At 42.2% G+C, this 18327-nt stretch overlaps 2 protein-coding genes and 1 long non-coding RNA gene across 12 annotated transcripts in view; 2 read left to right on the top strand and 1 right to left on the bottom strand.

Moving 5' to 3' along the window:
* The window catches only part of TMEM63A (transmembrane protein 63A), a 32763-nt gene extending 27902 nt beyond the window's left edge, over positions 1 to 4861 (top strand). Inside the window, exons 23-25 of the mRNA XM_086875217.1 lie at positions 2031 to 2146; positions 3092 to 3154; positions 3750 to 4861. Coding sequence (XP_086731343.1) covers positions 2031 to 2146; positions 3092 to 3154; positions 3750 to 3920 — 350 coding nt within the window. The 3' untranslated portion in view covers positions 3921 to 4861. The remainder of the gene's footprint in view (positions 1 to 2030; positions 2147 to 3091; positions 3155 to 3749) is intronic.
* Positions 4862 to 7948: 3087 nt separating this feature from the next.
* Positions 7949 to 16847, top strand: LOC111926269 (uncharacterized). Its single transcript, XR_015281275.1, has 3 exons — positions 7949 to 8078; positions 11008 to 11115; positions 16744 to 16847. It is a non-coding gene; the product is annotated as an uncharacterized LOC111926269 (long non-coding RNA).
* The window catches only part of EPHX1 (epoxide hydrolase 1), a 24931-nt gene continuing 18654 nt past the window's right edge, over positions 12051 to 18327 (bottom strand). For all 10 annotated transcript variants that reach the window (XM_023922910.2, XM_086870256.1, XM_086870192.1 and 7 more), the window contains 4 exons: positions 17733 to 17947; positions 15609 to 15717; positions 14517 to 14642; positions 12051 to 13067 (listed from right to left, as the gene is read on the bottom strand). In XM_023922910.2, the coding sequence (XP_023778678.2) occupies positions 12842 to 13067; positions 14517 to 14642; positions 15609 to 15717; positions 17733 to 17947 (676 nt within the window). In that variant the 3' untranslated portion in view covers positions 12051 to 12841. The remainder of the gene's footprint in view (positions 13068 to 14516; positions 14643 to 15608; positions 15718 to 17732; positions 17948 to 18327) is intronic.

Below are 18327 nucleotides of genomic sequence, written 5' to 3'. Positions count from 1 at the left end.
GGATCCTCTTTACAGGATCTTGTTCAGTGGTTTGTCAGTGTACAGGGCAGTCTGAGAGGTAGGGATTTCATACTTTGATTTCATTCCCATTGATTTCATAGCTGCTTCTTGTGCCAAAAAGAAGGAAGGAAGAGTAAGAGTGCTTTGCTTCCTTATCTGCAAAATAGATCAGTTTATGGTGTAAAGCTTGGTTGCTTGGTTATTGTCTTGTACAGTTTGCTTGATATGGATGTTTCAGTCTGGTTGCAGAGTCCAATATACAATATTTTGGCTTCTCATTCCTCACATATTAATGTAAGGCAGGAAAGACCTCTCCCCCAATTCTCAGTCAGGATCAAAAATCACCTTACTACATATAGAAGGTGGGAGGTTGTACTCATCTTTTTCCTTCTGTGTTCTTTCTCAACTCTTGTGCCATCCATGCATCCATGCATCCATCCATGCATCCATCCATCCATCCTACACCTCCAGCACCACTGGGCCTCTCACCACAGAGGAGGTGAGGTTCTATCTGCAGTTCAATCCCGCATCTCCTGGGACAGTCACTTAAATCCCGTGTTCTTCAGAGCTGTTGGCAGGCGGGAGTTCAGAGGACACAGTGCAGGGGAAACTGGTATAGGAGACTTTTCCTTCCCAAATCTCTGCTGTTTGCCTTGTGGTTTGCACCATACATTGGCACTGGTGTAGACACACCTTACCATCTGGCAAATACTCATGTAACCTGTGCTTAGAAAAACAACCTCCTCTGAAGGACACTCCAGAGTACCCCTAGGGAGGTTTTTTCACTTCATTTCTTGGTTTGAACAGTGATGTATTTATAGGGCTTTTTTGGTTTTGTTTTTTGCATGTGTGAGGTGTTTTTCCCCTTGTGAACAGACCTGTGCAGGGCTTCTATAACCTGCTAAAGTGTAAAACTTCTCTATTCTGTGCCACTGCACGTGCTGGGGTTACCATAAAAATGTCTGAGGGTTGGTGTTGCCTCTTTTGTCTGGAGAAGCTTGGAAACAGCTAGGGGTTGCAATGGCGTTTACTTTTTCCTAATATCCTATTCAAGTAATCCTTACTGCAAAATGAGATTAATTTCTTTAGAATATTTCCCTAGTGGGTCTGGAAAAGAAGAAGTCACTATAATCTTTAATACCTTTTCCATACTAGGCAACCATGTCCTTTCCTATAGTTTATTGCACTCTCTCTGAACTAAAACTTACCTGTCAGCCTAGTTCATATTTACATTTTCTTCTCTTGATCTTTTTCCTTGGATTCTTCCCAGTTCTGTCCGTATTTTATTGTACACAAGGCTACCCAGCTGAAGGCTTAGTAGCACTGAATTATTTTGTGTAGGTGCCAGAGACTTGTCTTTTTTTTTTTCCATTTTCCCCTTTTCCCATGTTCCTTGATACCATCCCACTACTGACTGCTTTTCAGAAGTTGTAAGCAGCAGTGCTACTGTTATTCTCATATCTGCATTTTATTCTTCCTTCCAAATTGTACTTATTTTCTGTTTTCTACGTACAGTTTTATCTTGCTGTTGCTTTTGGGTGTTTTTTGTTTGTTTGTTTGTTGGTTTGGGTTTTTTTGTTTTGATCCTTTAAAGCAGGTGGGGTGGTCTAATCTACCAAGATCATTTTGATTCTCCTCTCCCCCACCTCCATCCCTTTGAGCTGATGGCAAACCATCCAATTTTGTGCCATCATCATAATTAATCAATGTAATTAATATTGTATTTCACAGATGATTAATGAAAGTATTTAATAAGTGGGTTCAGAATGGATGAATGAGGGAGGAGAAGCATCACTCTGAGTCTTGTCTCATTTAAGTATTACAGCAGCATTTTTTGGCCTCTAGGAAAAGTGGGAGAACTTGGTATATGATGACATTATCCTGTTTGTGGCTGGAACTGGGCTGCCCATTCCTCTAAGGAAAAAAAATCCATGAGGCTTCTGAAAATGAGGAGGACAAAGACTTCTTTTGGTTTTGTTGGGTTTTTCTGCAAAGCATTTTTATATTGTATTCTCTGGATATTTTTCTAGGTTTTAAAGCACCTACAACCATGTTTACCTTGCTGGTTGTCAACATCACTATTGTTATTTGCTTGGCTTACACTTGTTTTGGCTGTTTCAAGTACCTGAGTCCACTGAATTATAGGGTAAGTGATGGACACCTGATTTTCAGCACCTACCAGTGTGCTTGATGATGGAGCACCAGCTATTCCTGCTGGGTTGTCCCTGCCTTCCTGCTTGTAGTGTTTGTTCACAAAGGTTCATGGTAAGATGGCTGAAGAGGGCCTGTAGTACAGGTAGGCTGCTTGGCAGAGTGGAAAATCTGTGTCCACAGGAACTGAATTTGAGAAAAAAGGGCAGTATGGAAAAAGTATCCTGGGCTGCATCCCCAGCCGTATGGCTGGTTGAGGGAGGGGATTCTGTTCCTCTGCTCTGGAGAGACCCCACCTGCAGTGCTGCATCCAGCTCTGGGCTCCCAGCACAGGAAGGACATAGACCTATTGGAGTGAGTCCAGAGAAGACAACCAAGATGATCAGACAGAAGGAGCACCTCTGCTATGAGGCCAGTCTGAGAGAATTGGGGGTGTTCAGCCTGGAGAAAAAAAAGCTTTGGGTTGACCTAACTGGGGCCTTCCAGTACCTGAAGGGAGCCTACAAAAAAAGATGAAGACTTTTTACAAGAGCATGTAGTGAGAGGACAAGGGGAAATGGCTTTAAACTGACAGTAGGTTTAGATTAGGTAATAGTAAGAAATTCTTCACTGTGGGGTTGCTGAGGCACTGGCACAGGTTACCCAGAGAAGCTGTGGATGCCCCATGCCTGAAAGTGTTCAAGGTGGATGGAACTTGGAGAAACCTGGTCTTAGTGGAAGCTGTCCCTGCCCATGGGACAGCTTGGAACTAGATGATCTTTAAGGTCCCTTCCAAGCCAGACCTTTCTATGATTCTGTGTTAGAAGGATTTGTGGAGAGTGTCAGCACAGCACTGAGATCTGTCTGTGCAGGTTTTGGGTGCTCATGATCTGTGTGTGTTGTCTTCACTCACCAGTTTGATGTTTTCTCTCTCTCTTTCCCCACCTATTGCTGGTTACAGATTGAAGACACACAAGGTGAAAGAGGAAAAGACACAGATGTACCAACAGTCCCAACATCTTCTGTAAGAAGCTAAGAGTTACTAATATTCCCTTATGCTAACTAGAAAAACTTAATTTCTCACTCCGCTTACCAAAGAGCTTGTGTAGGACATACTAGTCTGAATGGACTGTGGGATTTCCCACGTGCATGTGGGACCAGAGAGTTCTGCAGCTGGGCTCCTTGACTGCTCCCAGGTGGTGTTCCAGAGGTACCTTCGGCTGCCGTTTTAGGAGTAGCTGAGACACACTGCTTCCAGCAGCTCTGTGCACTGTGTTCTGTGCCCTGCCCCAGACAGGGCCTCACATCTGGACAGCTGCCAAACACAGTTGCCACTGCTTCGATTCTGAAAGTTGTGACGTGTAGCAGGTCTTGCTTGCCATGTCACCGAGAAGGATGTGGGATGGAGGTAGAAGGAAAAGCCTTTGGCCTTCGTGCCACAGTCAAGAGGTGCAGGTGGGTGTTGCACCAGGAAGCCTCCAGCAGGGTGCAAAAGGCCTGAGGTGTTAAGGTGAAGAATGGGAAAAGGATGAAGAGTGACAAGGGGAAAAATTCTCCTGGGTGAGTTATCCCAGCACTGTGCTTTGAGAGACACTAAAACCCTTCACTTGTGATTTCAGATGTACGTCCCTCAGGTTTTACGTCCTCATCCTACTGAAAGGACGGTGCTGGCCCCCACGGAGCAGCAGTCATATGGCACCATGGACAACACTTGTTCCCAGGCAGAAGGAATCAGAAGCTACGCCACTGGATCTGCAGTTGTGGAGCAGGCAGGGGGAGCTTCGCCCTGAGTGCCGAGGACGAACACAAGGTGGAGCACTTGGCCCAGGTTTAGCAGAACTAATTCCCTGCCACCTCCTACTAAGTATTCGGTGTTACCTATGTATTCCTGCCTGCAGAAGAGGTACAGAAATAATTCATTGTGTGGTCTGCAGCTGTGCTGGGAGATTAAAAAGCAGATGCCTTGGGACTGATTGTTTTCCAGGCTGTCTACACACATTGTGAAACAAACAATTTGAACGTGGAGATGTTGATCCTCAGGGACTTCACTTTTGCTATCTCATCACTTGCCTTATGAAGATAACTTATGCTGCATACAGATAACTAGTCACCAAAGCCAATGCAACTATTAGAGCTGTCATTTATTTATTCAAAATAATTCTTCCCTTTTTAAAAATCCCCAACATTTATTATTTATAAACCTCTTGGGATGTGTTAAATCCTGAGACAATGCCACTTTTGATGAAAATACTGTTTGTGTGGGTGCTGAGAATGGTGTGTGGGAGTCTCTCCTCTTTTCACCCAAAGTAGTCAGCATAGTTTTGATCATGTTACTTTTTTTTTTTTTCCTTGAAAGAGATGAGGGAATTACTGTGCACTCGGGTACTAAAAGTACCAAAGCAAAAAGACTGGTGTAAAGAAGGGCGTGATTTATCTGATACTGTTTTTATATGTTTTTGGAGGGCATTTAGGTTGTTAGTTTCTGTTCACTATTTTTAAGGGCCTTCCACAGTGAAAGTTCACCTGCCAACAATAAAGGATGTAAACATTTTATCTCTTTTAGTCTTGGGTTAAAATGACAGGTATCTGGGTTTTCTCTATAGTGCCAATTATATGAGTTGTAAGATACTAAGTTTTTAAATTATGTAGTAGGTGCTAATCTATTCTGAAGTGCAATGTGCGAAAGTGTAACTAATAATCATGGAGCAATAAAATACTGAGTTTAGAAAAATATCAGGCTGTCTTGATTTATTTATTCTTTTCCTTGTGTGTTGAAACAGTACTTTTGCTGGCTGCCTCACAGCATGGTCATGAACTCTTCATAAAAGCACTGCCACAAGCCTTAGAATGACAGTATGAGGAATTTGAATACTTTTGGATTTCTCTAGGGGATGAATCTTCGTGACCTATGGGTAGGAGAAGCTTTTGGTCCTCTGTTTCTTTGCTTGTTGTTAAACTGTTATTTCCTGAATTTGACCTTTTCTAACATGTCTGTAAGCAGCAATCTTGAGATTGAAGGAGACCTTGTGCCATAAGTGTGTGCAGATGTTCAGTGTCTTGCAGGACTGCCTCCAGCTTCCCAAGAACAGCACTCAGACAAGTGCTGAGCATGAGACCTGCCCGCTGCAAGAGGATCCTGTGGACCTCTGAGCCCCATTCCCACCCTGTTAGCTGAAGATGCACCTTCTGGTTCTTAAAAGGCAGGTGAGAAGCCTTGTCTAGTGAGGGGGGCATGAATTTGTCAGACTATTTTATACTCTCACTTCAGTGGTGCAGTTTAGTCAGGGTTTTGTGCATGTGTGTGTTTATGCATTTTGATTTTTAGCAATCATGGCATTATGATGTGGTGTGTACCTTGTGCACACACTGCCATTCCAGGTTGGTGTTCAAACCAAAAAGCCAGAAGAACCCAACAGACTCCACGTATTTTACTCATCTGTGAGTCTCATGCAGATGTGAGGACACAAGGAGGAGGCAGTTTGTTGTGTTAATTAGATCAGAAGCCTGTGATTGTTCTGACTCATTTCTAGCTGCACTACCCCATCTCATCCAGGTGTCTGCAGCAGCAGTGGATGCTTATGTGCGTGCTTATTGAAGAATCAAATAAATCATTCAGCTACCACACTTGACCTGTTTACTGTGCTGGTGCTCTGGGGGTTTTCTGCTCTGTGATATAATGCACTTTTTTGGACAGATGACTTTTGATAATCACTGTGAGGTTCTATGTGTTATATTGAGGACAAAACTCCTTTAATGATTTGATTTCCTTTTTATGCCTGGGAGGTTGTTGAACCTGGGTGGTGACATTCCTTGTGGCTGGCAGAAGTTCAGCATAGGCAGGGCAATCTCTCCTGTGAACTTGAATAAACCCACCTCCAGTCATGCTGAGGTGCTTCGCATATAGAATATAGAAAACCTCCAAAGTAATGGAAAGTTACATCTTGCTAAAAAGTCATTGTTGGCATTTGAGGAACCAATTCATGTGTCTGATGGGGAAATCACCTGCATATTTCACTTACTGTGTAGCAGCAATTCCTCTTTGTCACTGTGCTCTGTTGCAGTTAAACTCATAAAAATGTCTATGGTATTAGGGCAGGCACCAGTTGGAGAAAAGTTCAGGGTCACCTATTAGTAAATTATCACAAGATCTGTGTACAGCAACACACAAATTATAGGCTGGTTTAGCATCTTTGCTGTATTGTGCTTGCTTCACTATTATCTTTTGGGTTCCTCTCTGAGAACTGGAAGTAATTAGGAAACTGCCCTGGCTCTACTTCATTCCTTCATGCTGGTGGATATCTGGGAGGGGATAAAATTAGATCAGCAGGAGAAACTCCTTGCATTCCTGACTGAGCCTTAGAGAAAAGCTGAGGGATGGAAGCCTCAACAAATGTGGATATTGGCTGCACTGTATTTGAAATTCATATTTAAAGCCGTGGCACATTCTTTACTGTTCTTTTTATAAACCTTTTGGCAGGCAGCCTAAGCAAATGGCCCAGCTGGAGTTGCTGATTGTGGCTCCCAGAAGCCATATTTGTTGAGATCCAGCGCCTGCTGCTTGCCTTGCATTGCTCAGTTGGAGCAGTGCCTCCCCCACCCTGCTCCTTGCTAAGTCCTTCCCGACATTCCAGCAGCCACCTCCAGCAGTGCTCCCGGCTGCAGGAATCCCGAACAATCTGACACTCTCCCTCCACAGGAGGAAGCCCCAGAGCGTGGTCTGTGATGGGATTCTCTGTGACACAGCTGAGGGGGGCAGCCTCTGACATTTTGAAGGATGGAGCTCATTTGATACTGTACAGGGCACACCTCTGCAAAGACTTCAGGGAAGATGAATTTTTTCCAGAGTGAGGAAAATGCTGCATGGTTTGCTGAAGCTCAGAATCCTTGGCTTGCTTGAATACATGGAGCCCTGTGCCAGGATTCTGTGTGCCAGGCCCATCTGGCTCACCTCCAGCCCTCTTACAACACATCCTCAACACACAGATTATTGCAATTTCTCATTTGCATTAGGTGCACACGTTCATGCTTTGTTTTCCTCTGGGCTTTTCCCATATCCTGAGCCAAAAGCAGATCTTTGTGCTGGCTAAGTTTTTACAAGTGCTCCAGTGTAGCAGTAGGCCATGTTCTTTCTGGCTCTTTACAGAGGTCCAGTTCCCAGCTCTGCTTGCCCACACATGCTGGCAGCACAACTGAAGCTTTCTTGTATCTGTTCTACAGATAATCTGGTTCTGAGTGTTTGAAAGCCTTTTACTTTTTGAAGCCTTCTCTTCAAGAAGGTGGGCTTGTCCCAGAAGCAACAGGCTACAGAGTTTTCACCTGGCTTTTAGCAAAAGTGAGGTGAGAGGCAGAAGATTTGGGGAGAAGAGTTTTATCCCAAGTCTATTGATTACAAAGAAAAGACACCCTTTATTGTCTCAAAACTCCAACAATATAATGAAATGCACACTTTTAATTCCAAATGATGGCCAGGGTCAGGTATCTTATCTGACAGTGGTCTTGCAAATTCCTTCTTTGTCTTATCTAGACAAGACTTCTTGAAGGAGTCTGCTTGTCACCTGTCTGTAACAGCTGCAAGTTCCTGTTTCAGATATTTCAGAAGTACAGAATTTGTTTTTTTTCTTTCTGAGGACAGCTGTCTGAAGGATAAAAACAGAAAGGAAGCAACTAAAATTGGAGAGACTGAAGACTGGGTCATGATAATGGAACATTCTTCCCTATAATTTTTTGGATCTTGAGTGAAGTCATGGCATTTGTTCTGTATCCCACATCCTGTTGGTTAGAACAGAGCATCTCAGCTGCAGCCAATACAATTTCAAGTGGAAATGGGTGGGACTGTAAATAGCCAAGAAGGAGAGAGAGAAATGTTTGTATCTGCTCCCAGACTGAGTGGTTAACTAAGTGCTGGTTAATAATTAATGAAAGCACTCTTCTCAGAAGTGATGTTGAAGGTAAGAGTTCTAGAAATCCAATGTATGGTATGTCATAAGGTGCTCCTAAATAAAACAGGAGCCAGATTTTGTTGCTGTCTCATCATTACTGCTGTGTGATTGTGAATCTCCCATTTTTATGCAGTGGCACAAAAGGGTGAAAGTGTGTGATAGAAATTAGGGGCTGGTTTTGAAAGGTACCTATCTGTTGTGTTTCTTAGATGTTCATAGAAATAAAAAAAATAAAAAAAATTGCAGTACAGGAGGAAGACTGAGAGCTGAGGAAATATAAGAGAGATGTATTTTTGTGCACAGCTGGCCTTCCTTCTGCATGAAAATCCTTAATGCATTTGGTGCTGGTTTGTGCTTGGATTTTCAGACTGACTGGCTTTTTTATAGCCTGCTCTCCTGAAATGTAAGGCACTGAGTTTCTTCTTTCAAGTGAAGATGATCCATGTCAAAACTTATTTGGAATTCTAAATAGGCTTTTTCCCCTAAGGCAAATTATCAGTATTTTTTCCCCTCCATCTACAGACACAGAGAAATAAAATCAGCAGCTATCTCTACAGATAAAAATGGAAAAAAAAAAACCCAAGTGATTTAAAGAATTGCTAAGTACCATAATTTGGTTGCAGGCATTGAAATTCTTTATGATAGAGTTCTAGATTTAGAGAATGAAGTAGGGTTTTCTTGTCCTTTTATATTTTAAATCTGTAACTTCAAAAATATTCCTAAATTAGGAGGAATTAATTCCCTTTTGAGATGAGGAATCAGAATCTGCTGGCAAGAAAAGGGCAAAAATGGAGAAATAAATCACTTGAACGCACCTTTAACAGGAATAATTTAAGTTATTTATCTTCAAAAAGAAAAAGAGTGGAGAAGGTAGGAGAATGACATAATCTGTGTTCTGCAACTGTTGGTTCTTTGACTGGGTGCTTGACTGGAATTTGTCCCTTCATGTTTCTGCTCATCTCTTCCCTGTGCTGCACTCCCTCTGATCACCTGCAGTGGTTTGAACTACTGCTGCAAAGGATTATCTTTCATTTAAGAAGATGATGAAACTCATAATTTAAATATCTTTTATTGTTCATCATATCCTCAAAACCGCAACATTCAGTTATTAAACACGGGGAGGGTACAATCACCCTCAACATCTTTAAATCCAGTCAGGAAGGTATTTGGAAGCCTGGGGTTTGGACTACACCTAGCCAGGGGAAGGAGCTGTCACTCAGCACAGAACTGTTTATAAATATCTGCTCTCCAGAAGACAACTGACAATTGTAATGGGGCTAATTCTTCTAGCAGCACTGGCATAACACCATCAGGGCTGTCTGGCACTGCACAGGGTATTTCTTCCATGAAAGAAAACTAATCCTGAGCAAGACAGTTTTAGTGTGACTTATGTTCCTTGAAGTGCTATTACAGCAAGTAAAACAAGCAGCATCATTTCTCAGTGTTTTAAAATAAGCTACACCGAAATCAATATGGATTTATTCCTTGTCTCTTTCCACAGCACCCAGAAGGAGCTTTCCACTTCTCTTTGACAAAAATGTATCTTCATTTAGTGCATATTATATATTGCACCTGCTGTAAAACAGAATTGTTAAAATCATTAAATGATGGTTTTGCTTCCTTTTTCTTGCAAAAGTGTGATTTCTAATCATATTTTTTTCCATTCACGACCTGAGTAATGCCTGACTTTTTTGTTTAATGTATATAAAGTCCTGTCTTGTTGTGTAAAATGTCCAAAGGCTGCATATGGTGACTTGGGTTTTTCAGGACATTATAGTTTGCAGTTTAAAAATCAGAAGTCAAATTTGGTTGTAGTGGGAGTTTGTTTAGCTGGAGCTGTATGAGAAGATTATGACCTTACTTGTATTTTTCCATACCAGAAGCAGACACTTTCCAAAGCACTTCAGCTGGGGAGGAAGAGTGCAAGTTGTTTATTTTCAGTGGCATCTCCATGGTTCCAAACCCCTTATCGAGACTCTTAATGAGCTATAACTGGATAATTAAAAAGCAGGGTTTAGGTCAGCTACTTCTGGTTTCAGCGTGGGATAAATGCATGTTTTGGAATAACTTAATATGGCATGGCTTTTAGGGCAGCAGTTTCTTTGAACAGGGACTTTGGGGCAACTTTGGGCCAGAAACTGAAGCTTCACTAAGAAATGGCCCTGGAGGAAAATAGAATGTTTTGAGCATCCAAGTGCCACCAGATTCTGTGTTACCCTGAAGGCTGTAGCTACTCTTTCAGAGCCTTAATCCCAAGAAGCAGCTGAGCCAGCCCAAGAGCATCACATTTGGCCTTTTTAGAGAAAATTCCCTGGCTGAATGGCAAGTCCTGGCTGACATAAATAAGAACAATTGTAACAGAGCAGGGAGTCCTTTTGTACTGCTTATTGTTATTACAATAGTCTGATATGCAGTTACCTGCTAACAGCAATGTTAAAACTATTTCTGGTTATCTGTACTGAATATTTGCTTGTAGCCAGTACCAGAGAGTATCCAAAGTGAATCTGGATTCACTCAAGGTGCTTGTCAAATACAGATCTCAGGGTCCTGGGGGAGTTCCTTGCTTCAGGATGAGATGCAGATGCTACCATGGCTCACAGACACTTCATTAGTATTAAACCTTGCCCTACAGGTGCTGGGTTGGCTGTGTTTTGCTAAAACCAGAGGGTTATTTTGAAAGGGGAAGAGGAACTGAGGGCAGGTTTTACAGCTGCTGTACAGCTAATTTCGTACTTTTTCACTTTGTATAGTATTTCACTGCATTTTTATCTAACTGTAGGTAAGTAGGTGATAAGCAACAGCTGCTGATAGCTCTGGGCTTAAGGTTTGAGAAGTGTGACATCAAAATTCAGAACTGTGCTGTATATCAGGTGTTTAGTTATAATTTTCAAACTCTTAAAATCTAGACCTTTTAGGTACAGATTTGTCTCTCTTTCAGACAGTAGCTTATCAAACCGTGAAGAGTAGCCTGGTGTGCAGAGCAGAACAGGACAGACTCCTGCAGGAGGGTGTGTAGTGGTGCCTGTAGCAGCTGTTCTTGCCAGAGGTGAGCCAATTCCTCCTGAATAAGGAGCCCTCTTTCACTTCACTGCTCCTGAAACAAGTCTGGGGAGGGTCTTCTCCTCAGAGAGTCTGTTTCAAAGGGAATGATTCTGTGTTTTTCTCCTGAGTGACTGGCCTGCATCACTTCAAAATTGTGCATCAATTCAAAATCTGCATCAATTGAAAATTGTGAACACAAATTTTGACTAAACGAAAGCATTTACAAGTAAGCATGGAATTAGTGTTCACTGCTATTCTGGAAGCAAGTAGCTGTCTTAAAGAACTCGAGGAACAACTTGAGGATCATATCTAGTAGGAAGACCTGAGAGTCCCCTGCCTTACTCTATTGGCACCCAGATGCAGCAGGCAGAGGGAGAAAGAGGTCTCATCTCTGCTCAGAAAACTGATCCAGGCTGGTCCACAGCCCATCTGCCCTAACAGTTTTCTGTCAGGGTTGCTGGTGGCTTTCAGCACTAGGATTTGAATGTGCTCAGCAGGAGAATCCACTTGCCTTCTGTGAAACAAACTACGTGGTATGCTTATGTCTAATGTCTTGTGGGATGGAGTATGGATCTGCTGAGCTTCTGATCTTAGCTTCCATCTCAATATCGTGAAATAATACTAATCCATACAACTGTTATTGATAGATTGTATTTCTTTGTGCTTTGAGAGTAAAGAAGGACATCAGAAGTGACTGGAGAATAAAATCACACAGAAATCAGTCATCTGGAGATGGTTTCAGACCTGTTTGAAGCTCAGCTGTACACACTAGGGACAGGAACTGGTAAAGGCCTACAGCCTTTCAATTTGCTTTGAGCAGTTTGCCTTCAATCTGACCTTTGTGGCAGATGCAGTACAGAATTGACAGGTTCTGATGCTTCTCTTAGCTGGTATCTGCAAAATCTCAGTTGTTAAAAGAATTAAAAGAATCACACAGGAGTTATTCAAATATTTAATGCACTTTTACTTTTGAATCAGCCATATTTTTATTCTTTAGCAAGAGGTATTTACAATACCCTGCCATAGCAGTACAAAGCCACAGTGTGTTGAGCCTATCTAGGGCTATGGTTTAAGAGTACAAATTCAGTGCAGAGGTAGCTGGGGCTGTAGTTACTCCTACCCAGCCCCTCCTCCTGGACTGAGCTACAGGCACCTGCGTGTTTCAGCTGCTCCTCACATATCCCAGGAGCATGGCACAGGGCAGTCCAGCTTCTTCACAGCCAGCAAGCTGCTTTACAGCCCAGGCTGGAAGAGAAAGGCAGCCAGCAGAAGGCAGTTTAAAGATTCAATGCTGATTCATGCACTCATGCAAGTTAGGTCCTGCCAGGCTGCTCCCCACTCTTTTTGTGAGGAACCTCATACTCACAGCAACTCAAATTTTACTGCTGCCATGAAAAAAAAAAAGCCTTTCATAACAGTTAAACTGTTACTAGGTACATTAGTAGTTGTGAGGTCTATTTTTCAATCTCAAAAAAGAGTCAAGAATACTACAGAGTGTTTTAGAAGATACCCAAATACTCTTCATGCTACTTTCTTAGCCTAGCTGAACAAAAAAACAAAACAAAAAAAAAAGCCCAACCCAAAATCCATTGGGATTTTGGAGATACACTGCATTTTTCTTTCTGTCCTTGCTCACATCTGGTCAACAGTAAGATCTAATTACAGTAGACTTAGTAAGCCCTGTACATGTGCTAAGCTAAAAGTAATTACCCTGCTGTTTCTTAGGGAAGTTATTCCCCTTTCTTTTTCCAGAGTTGTTCTTTCTCTACTTTGTCAACAAATTGCAGAATATCTTTAGCAAGAAGTTCAGGTTCCTCGAAGGCTGCGAAATGGCCACCTCGAGGCATGAAGTGGAAGGAGACGATGTTGGTGTACTTCTTCTTGGCCCAAGCCTGAGGTGTGTGCAGGATTTCATTAGGGAAGGAGGCAATGCCAGTGGGTACCTGTACTGTGAGCCTGAGAGAGGAGAGAGAATCACTGTCATCTTCCAAACACTTAAATTTGTAACAAATCAAAAGTCCCGAGGAAATGTTCCTAAACAGTTGGGCACACTCTCGTTAAGCATTAAAAATTTAACTTCCAGATCGTAAAACTGAAGACAACCCTCTAATTCCTGAGATTTTTTTAAATTTTTTTTTTGCATACAATGATATTATAAAGCAATTTTGCAAGGGCTCCAGGACATGAGGCTCAGGTGCATGGAAAGGGAGAGGAGAGCCCTAGGAGGTGGAGAGCAGCAAACTTCCTCTTGCTGTACACAGGGCTCAAATTGAGGGGCAGGCACACAATTTGATTAGAGCTGGAGAGAGATTTACAGAGAAGATAACCACCCAAATATGCTAAGCCTGGCAGGACAACTGGAGGGTAGGCAGAAGAACAATTACTTCATATGGGGAGAGAAGAGAGGAATGCTAATAATTTAGACTAGTTCAGAAGCAACATTGCTATATGTGAGACTCTACCTTGTAAAATAGCTCTTGCTTTTAACTGGCCCAAAGGCACACTACAAAACATTCTGCACATTAGGAAGTGTAAGGAAGTAACTGGATTTGGGGGGTGTGAATGATTGTGCTTGTTCTAAGAGCCACATTTTCCAGGTTTAAATATCCCATACACATAAACTGCACTGTCAGAAGTGAAAGACTTTAAAATGTAGATACAAGAAGTGTTGGGTACGTAGCCACTGGAAGCCTGAGGTCAGAACTTTACACAAGACTTTGAGACTGTCCTCTAGGCACATAGAAGCTCACATGGCTCATCTCATGCAGGCAGAACCAGAGCAAGATACTGCCCACAGCGTAGCCACAACGGCTTCAGGAACTGAGTCAGCTTCCTGGGAGCATCATTTCACAGCTAAATAAATACCATGGCACTAAGCTGTGGCTGTAAACACCTCAGGGCAGGTTTAAGCCTTCACTCATACTCAAGCTGACACAAGTACATGCAACCAAGCTGCTGTCTGAGCAGCAGCAGGCACATCAGTCTCACTGACTCCTCAGTGATGCAGTTTGTCAGCAGGCTGAAGTTGCTTCCAAAGGAAGGACTCAGGCCTTTTGCAGAAACAGCATGTCCAGAAAAGTACTAAAACTAAACCAACTACACTAAAAAAAACTGACTGCATGACTCAGTCACAGGCTGATTTAGTTACTGAAATAAAATCTGGAAGTACATGGATATACCATGAATGGGAGGCCCTCAAGCAGTGCCTCCAGTCAGATCTCCTCACTGATGGCTCAGGATTCCCACCTAAGCACCGTGTTTCCCAAGCACAGCACAGCACACCAAATAACTGAGGAATACTGTGATAGTGCAGTGTTTTTCCTCAGCATTCAGAAATCTATAAGGCATGCAACGATAAAATTAAGCTCAGGGCAAAGTACTTTAAGAGAAGAAAGCCACACTTACTTTTCGTGCTTCTGTGTGCCTATCCCCTTCCCCAAGTTTTCTTTGTAGAAACGCATGGAGGAGACAATGCAGCCTGACACCCAGTAAATCATGATATTGGTGAGCAGATCATCCAGGCTGAACTTCCTGAAGAGGCAAGCACAAGAGACTGCTTAAATAGAACTGAAAACTTACTTGCATCACTTTAGCAGGGGCTTGACTTTGGTTTGGTTTTAAGGAAAAAAAAATTATAGGGAAAAAATAGTTAATTTGGTTAAGAGAGAAGAGGTGGAGTTATTATTCTCTCTCTGTCTGCCAGTGACCAATTAAGGATGGTAAAGGCTTTCAGACACAAACTGGGAAGTGACCTTTTAACTCCTACATGGAAGACAGATTTCAACAAGCACCTTATGCTCCAGCATGGCAGTCTCTCCTGTCCACAGACTGGGAGGGTGGGAGCAGAGCAGCACATGAACAGCTTGTGCCATTTATTAATGACAATCTGAAATACTACCATGAGCCTTCAACAGAGGCCTCACACACCAACATGTGCTGTAAACAGTGCATGTTTCATATAAAATTATTAGCTGTGCAAACATTCCATGGAAATCTGCTGCAACTGGGTCTTTCCATAGCATGGCCCCTCTCTCCATTCCTGACAGGTAGCTCTCAAAGGGGGTTTCAGCTCTGATTTCTGCTGCACACTGAACATAATCCTTTATTAGCAAGTGGTAGGTAGATGAAGCAGTAACAATCAATCCAAAGCAAATTCACAGAGAGTTAACTGTCAGTATTACAATGAATCATGAGTTGCCAGCATCTTAATGTGGGTTAAACTTTCAGATTTTGCTTCCTAATGTGATTCTTCCCCATAAGTCAGTTTTTAATATCCAGGAGTTGCAGGGTGTGTTTCTTTTCTAGGAGATTGAAGTGGGAAGGGAATCCATCAGCCTCCATGGCCTGTTTGTCTGTGTGTGCCGGAGTGCAGCCCTGCACCAGCTGTGGTCACTACAGATTCCCAGAGGTGTGAGGTGACCACTTCAGACAGAACTCTTCAGCTGTGACTCTGGGCTTAGTCACCTCATCCAACATGGCAGGAGAGAAAGGGCTTACCTCTCTAGTCCTCCATCCTCTAGATTCTGGAATTCCATATCAGTCCACGAAGAAAACTTCTCCAAGATGTATGCAGCCAGTCCCACAGGAGAGTCATTCAAACCACAGCCTGTAAAGGAGGAGGAAAATTTAACTGTAACTGATATCCAACTACTAAACTCAGAGTGTTAGAGAAGCTGCCTTTTATAATACAGGGGATGTAACTTTACAAAGCTGTTCCATCATCTGCTTTCTTAAATAAAGAAAATAGTACAGCGAGTTGGAGCCATTTAATGCCAAATCATAAACTGAAAGTATCTGCAAACAAGCAGGCTCCACATTAGTTCACACTGAGCGTTTTTCAAACTGATGTAACAGTATTGGATTTCTGCTGGCTTTTCTTTTTTTCTGGTAAGCTAATAAGATTAAGCTCTATGTGCCAAGGAGGGTTTGCTTCCATTAATCTGGAAGTTGTCATGTATTAAACAGCATTACAGAGCCAAACCCCGCATGCCTACACATGACCAGGAGGATTTGCAGCATTATCTAAGAGCAGAAACATTTTAAGGATTATTAGAAAGTCATTAAGGAACAGCAAGGCTCTACTAAATGGTCCATCTTCTGAAGTAGCAGTAGCAAACTGCCTTCATGTAGAACAAGCCTCCATATAGATTTTATAGTTTGCTTTTCTTGGACAGAAAGAACACACCTGCACTTGGAACTCTGATCACACATCCTAGAGCTGTGAAATACAAGGGACTGTAAACTGTCCCAGCTTCTCAGTAAAATATGAGAAAAAGCTGTTCCCAAGGACCAACAACATATTTGAAGTTCCACCCATGAAACCCAGCTTTCCAGGAAGGTGCCTAACACTGCAGCTGGCACAATTTCATCAGTAATTGCTATTTAAAAATGACAGTGGAATTTCAGTTATTAAGCAACTACTATTGATGACTGAAAAAGCAAGTGTTTGAAAAAGTTCTGTTGAGCACTTTCCAGATGTGCTGGACATGACAAGCAATTGCCTGTTCTCATCTACTCACTGTGAGTAGAGTGCATCTGTTTTACATAGAGAAAAATGGACACTGGTCCTCAGAGCACTTGGAATGCAGGCATTTCTGTCAGAAATTTCTTCAGAGTGTTTTTCTCCTTTCAGGAACCTGCCACTGCCCTGATCCTGCAGAAATGCTCCAGCTCCCAAATCATGGACTGGCTGCTGGTTCCCAGCACAGACTGCTCTGCACAGACCACACATGACTGGTAAGGACAAGAATCAGTCAGAATTCTGACTGAGCAGGAGCATGGCTTAGGCATCTTCCAGATATCAGCTTCCCTCTCTTTCCTAAAGCACAGAAGACTGGCAATTTTTAGAAACCAAAACTCAACGGAAACAAAATTATCTTAAATCTATACAATTATCCTTTTGCCTACACATTTTTAGAACATACCTCTGCCTCTGTAGGTAAGCTTATGGAAAACCATTAAGAAATATTTCCCTGAGTTATGTTTTAAATAAAATCCATCAGTGAATTGCTGCTGCACCAAACTCAAATGTAGTCAGTACTCTTGACTCAGTTGTCCAATTCAGTCACAAAAGATGTTATTGAAATGGAAACACTTAATTCTCAGAGTTAAACCATCTGAGTGACTAGCTCATCTAGAAAGAACATTCATAGCTACAATTTTTTTTCCGTGAAAGTCTGCAAGTGATTCAGAACAATGAGTGAAAATGAAATTTGATTTTATTTCTCAGGTATTACTTATCTCTATAATAAATAAGCTACATTGTGTGCTGCTACAGCTAAAAGCTTCTTGTAGTTTACATTATTTGAATGTGATCCATTCTCTGAGAAAAAATTATCTTTTGCTCTCAGCAGAGCTGCATTTGAAATGGAATTAGAGTCCCCAGTGATAGCAGAAGTGGAAAAATATTAAACAATCTATTTTATTTATGAAAACTGGAAAATGAGGTCAGTGGCACTTGGAGCACACTCAGTTTGGGTGTGCAGATATCCTGCAAAAAAAATTCTTTTATGCATATTTTAAGCAGTACATTTTGTTTCTATGAAAGTACAACTAAAGGGAAGAGACTTAAGTATTCTGAGCTCAAAAAAAGGTTGTGGGGCTTTTTTTTGTTTGTTTTACCAACAGTATCCGGCTTTGTAGCCTGGATGTGAGCGTAGCCAAACTCAGACAAGATCTTGTAGAGCCCTTTTTTCAAGAAGGGGAACATCCTCCTGACATCTTCATCCTGGAATCCGAAGAGCCCTGGGAAGTACCAGCCCAGCAGGACTGAGAGCAGCTGAGTGAGTCCCAGCTTCGAAACTAAGACCATATTTAAATGGAGACCTTTCACATGGCTAAAGACAAAAACAGAAAAACCCCACAAGTTAATAAAAGTTTAAAGTTGTTGTGTTTAGAATCATAAACCATCCTGAGTTGGAAGGAACCCACAAGGATCATCAAAGCCCAACTCCTGGCCCTTCACATGACAGCCCCAAAAATCACCCCATGTGCCTGAGAGCATTGTCCAAATGCTTCTTGAACTCTGGCAGGCTTGGTGCTGTGACCTGTAACATTTAAAATGTTATTAACAAAAATGGACATGCTTGAATTCCAGCCTGTAAATGACATCATGACCTCAGCTGCCTGTTGTAGTGTGGCTTTTCAAAGAAAAATGACAAGTCAAAAGGACAACTGTCAGTAATCAGCACACACTCCAAGGCACTAAGACACAAAT

This window comes from Cyanistes caeruleus, chromosome 2, assembly GCF_971803275.1.
Source record: "Cyanistes caeruleus chromosome 2, bCyaCae1.hap1.1, whole genome shotgun sequence".
In the NCBI taxonomy this organism is placed as follows: Eukaryota; Metazoa; Chordata; class Aves; order Passeriformes; family Paridae; genus Cyanistes; species Cyanistes caeruleus.
This window is presented reverse-complemented; position numbering and strand designations above follow the sequence as displayed.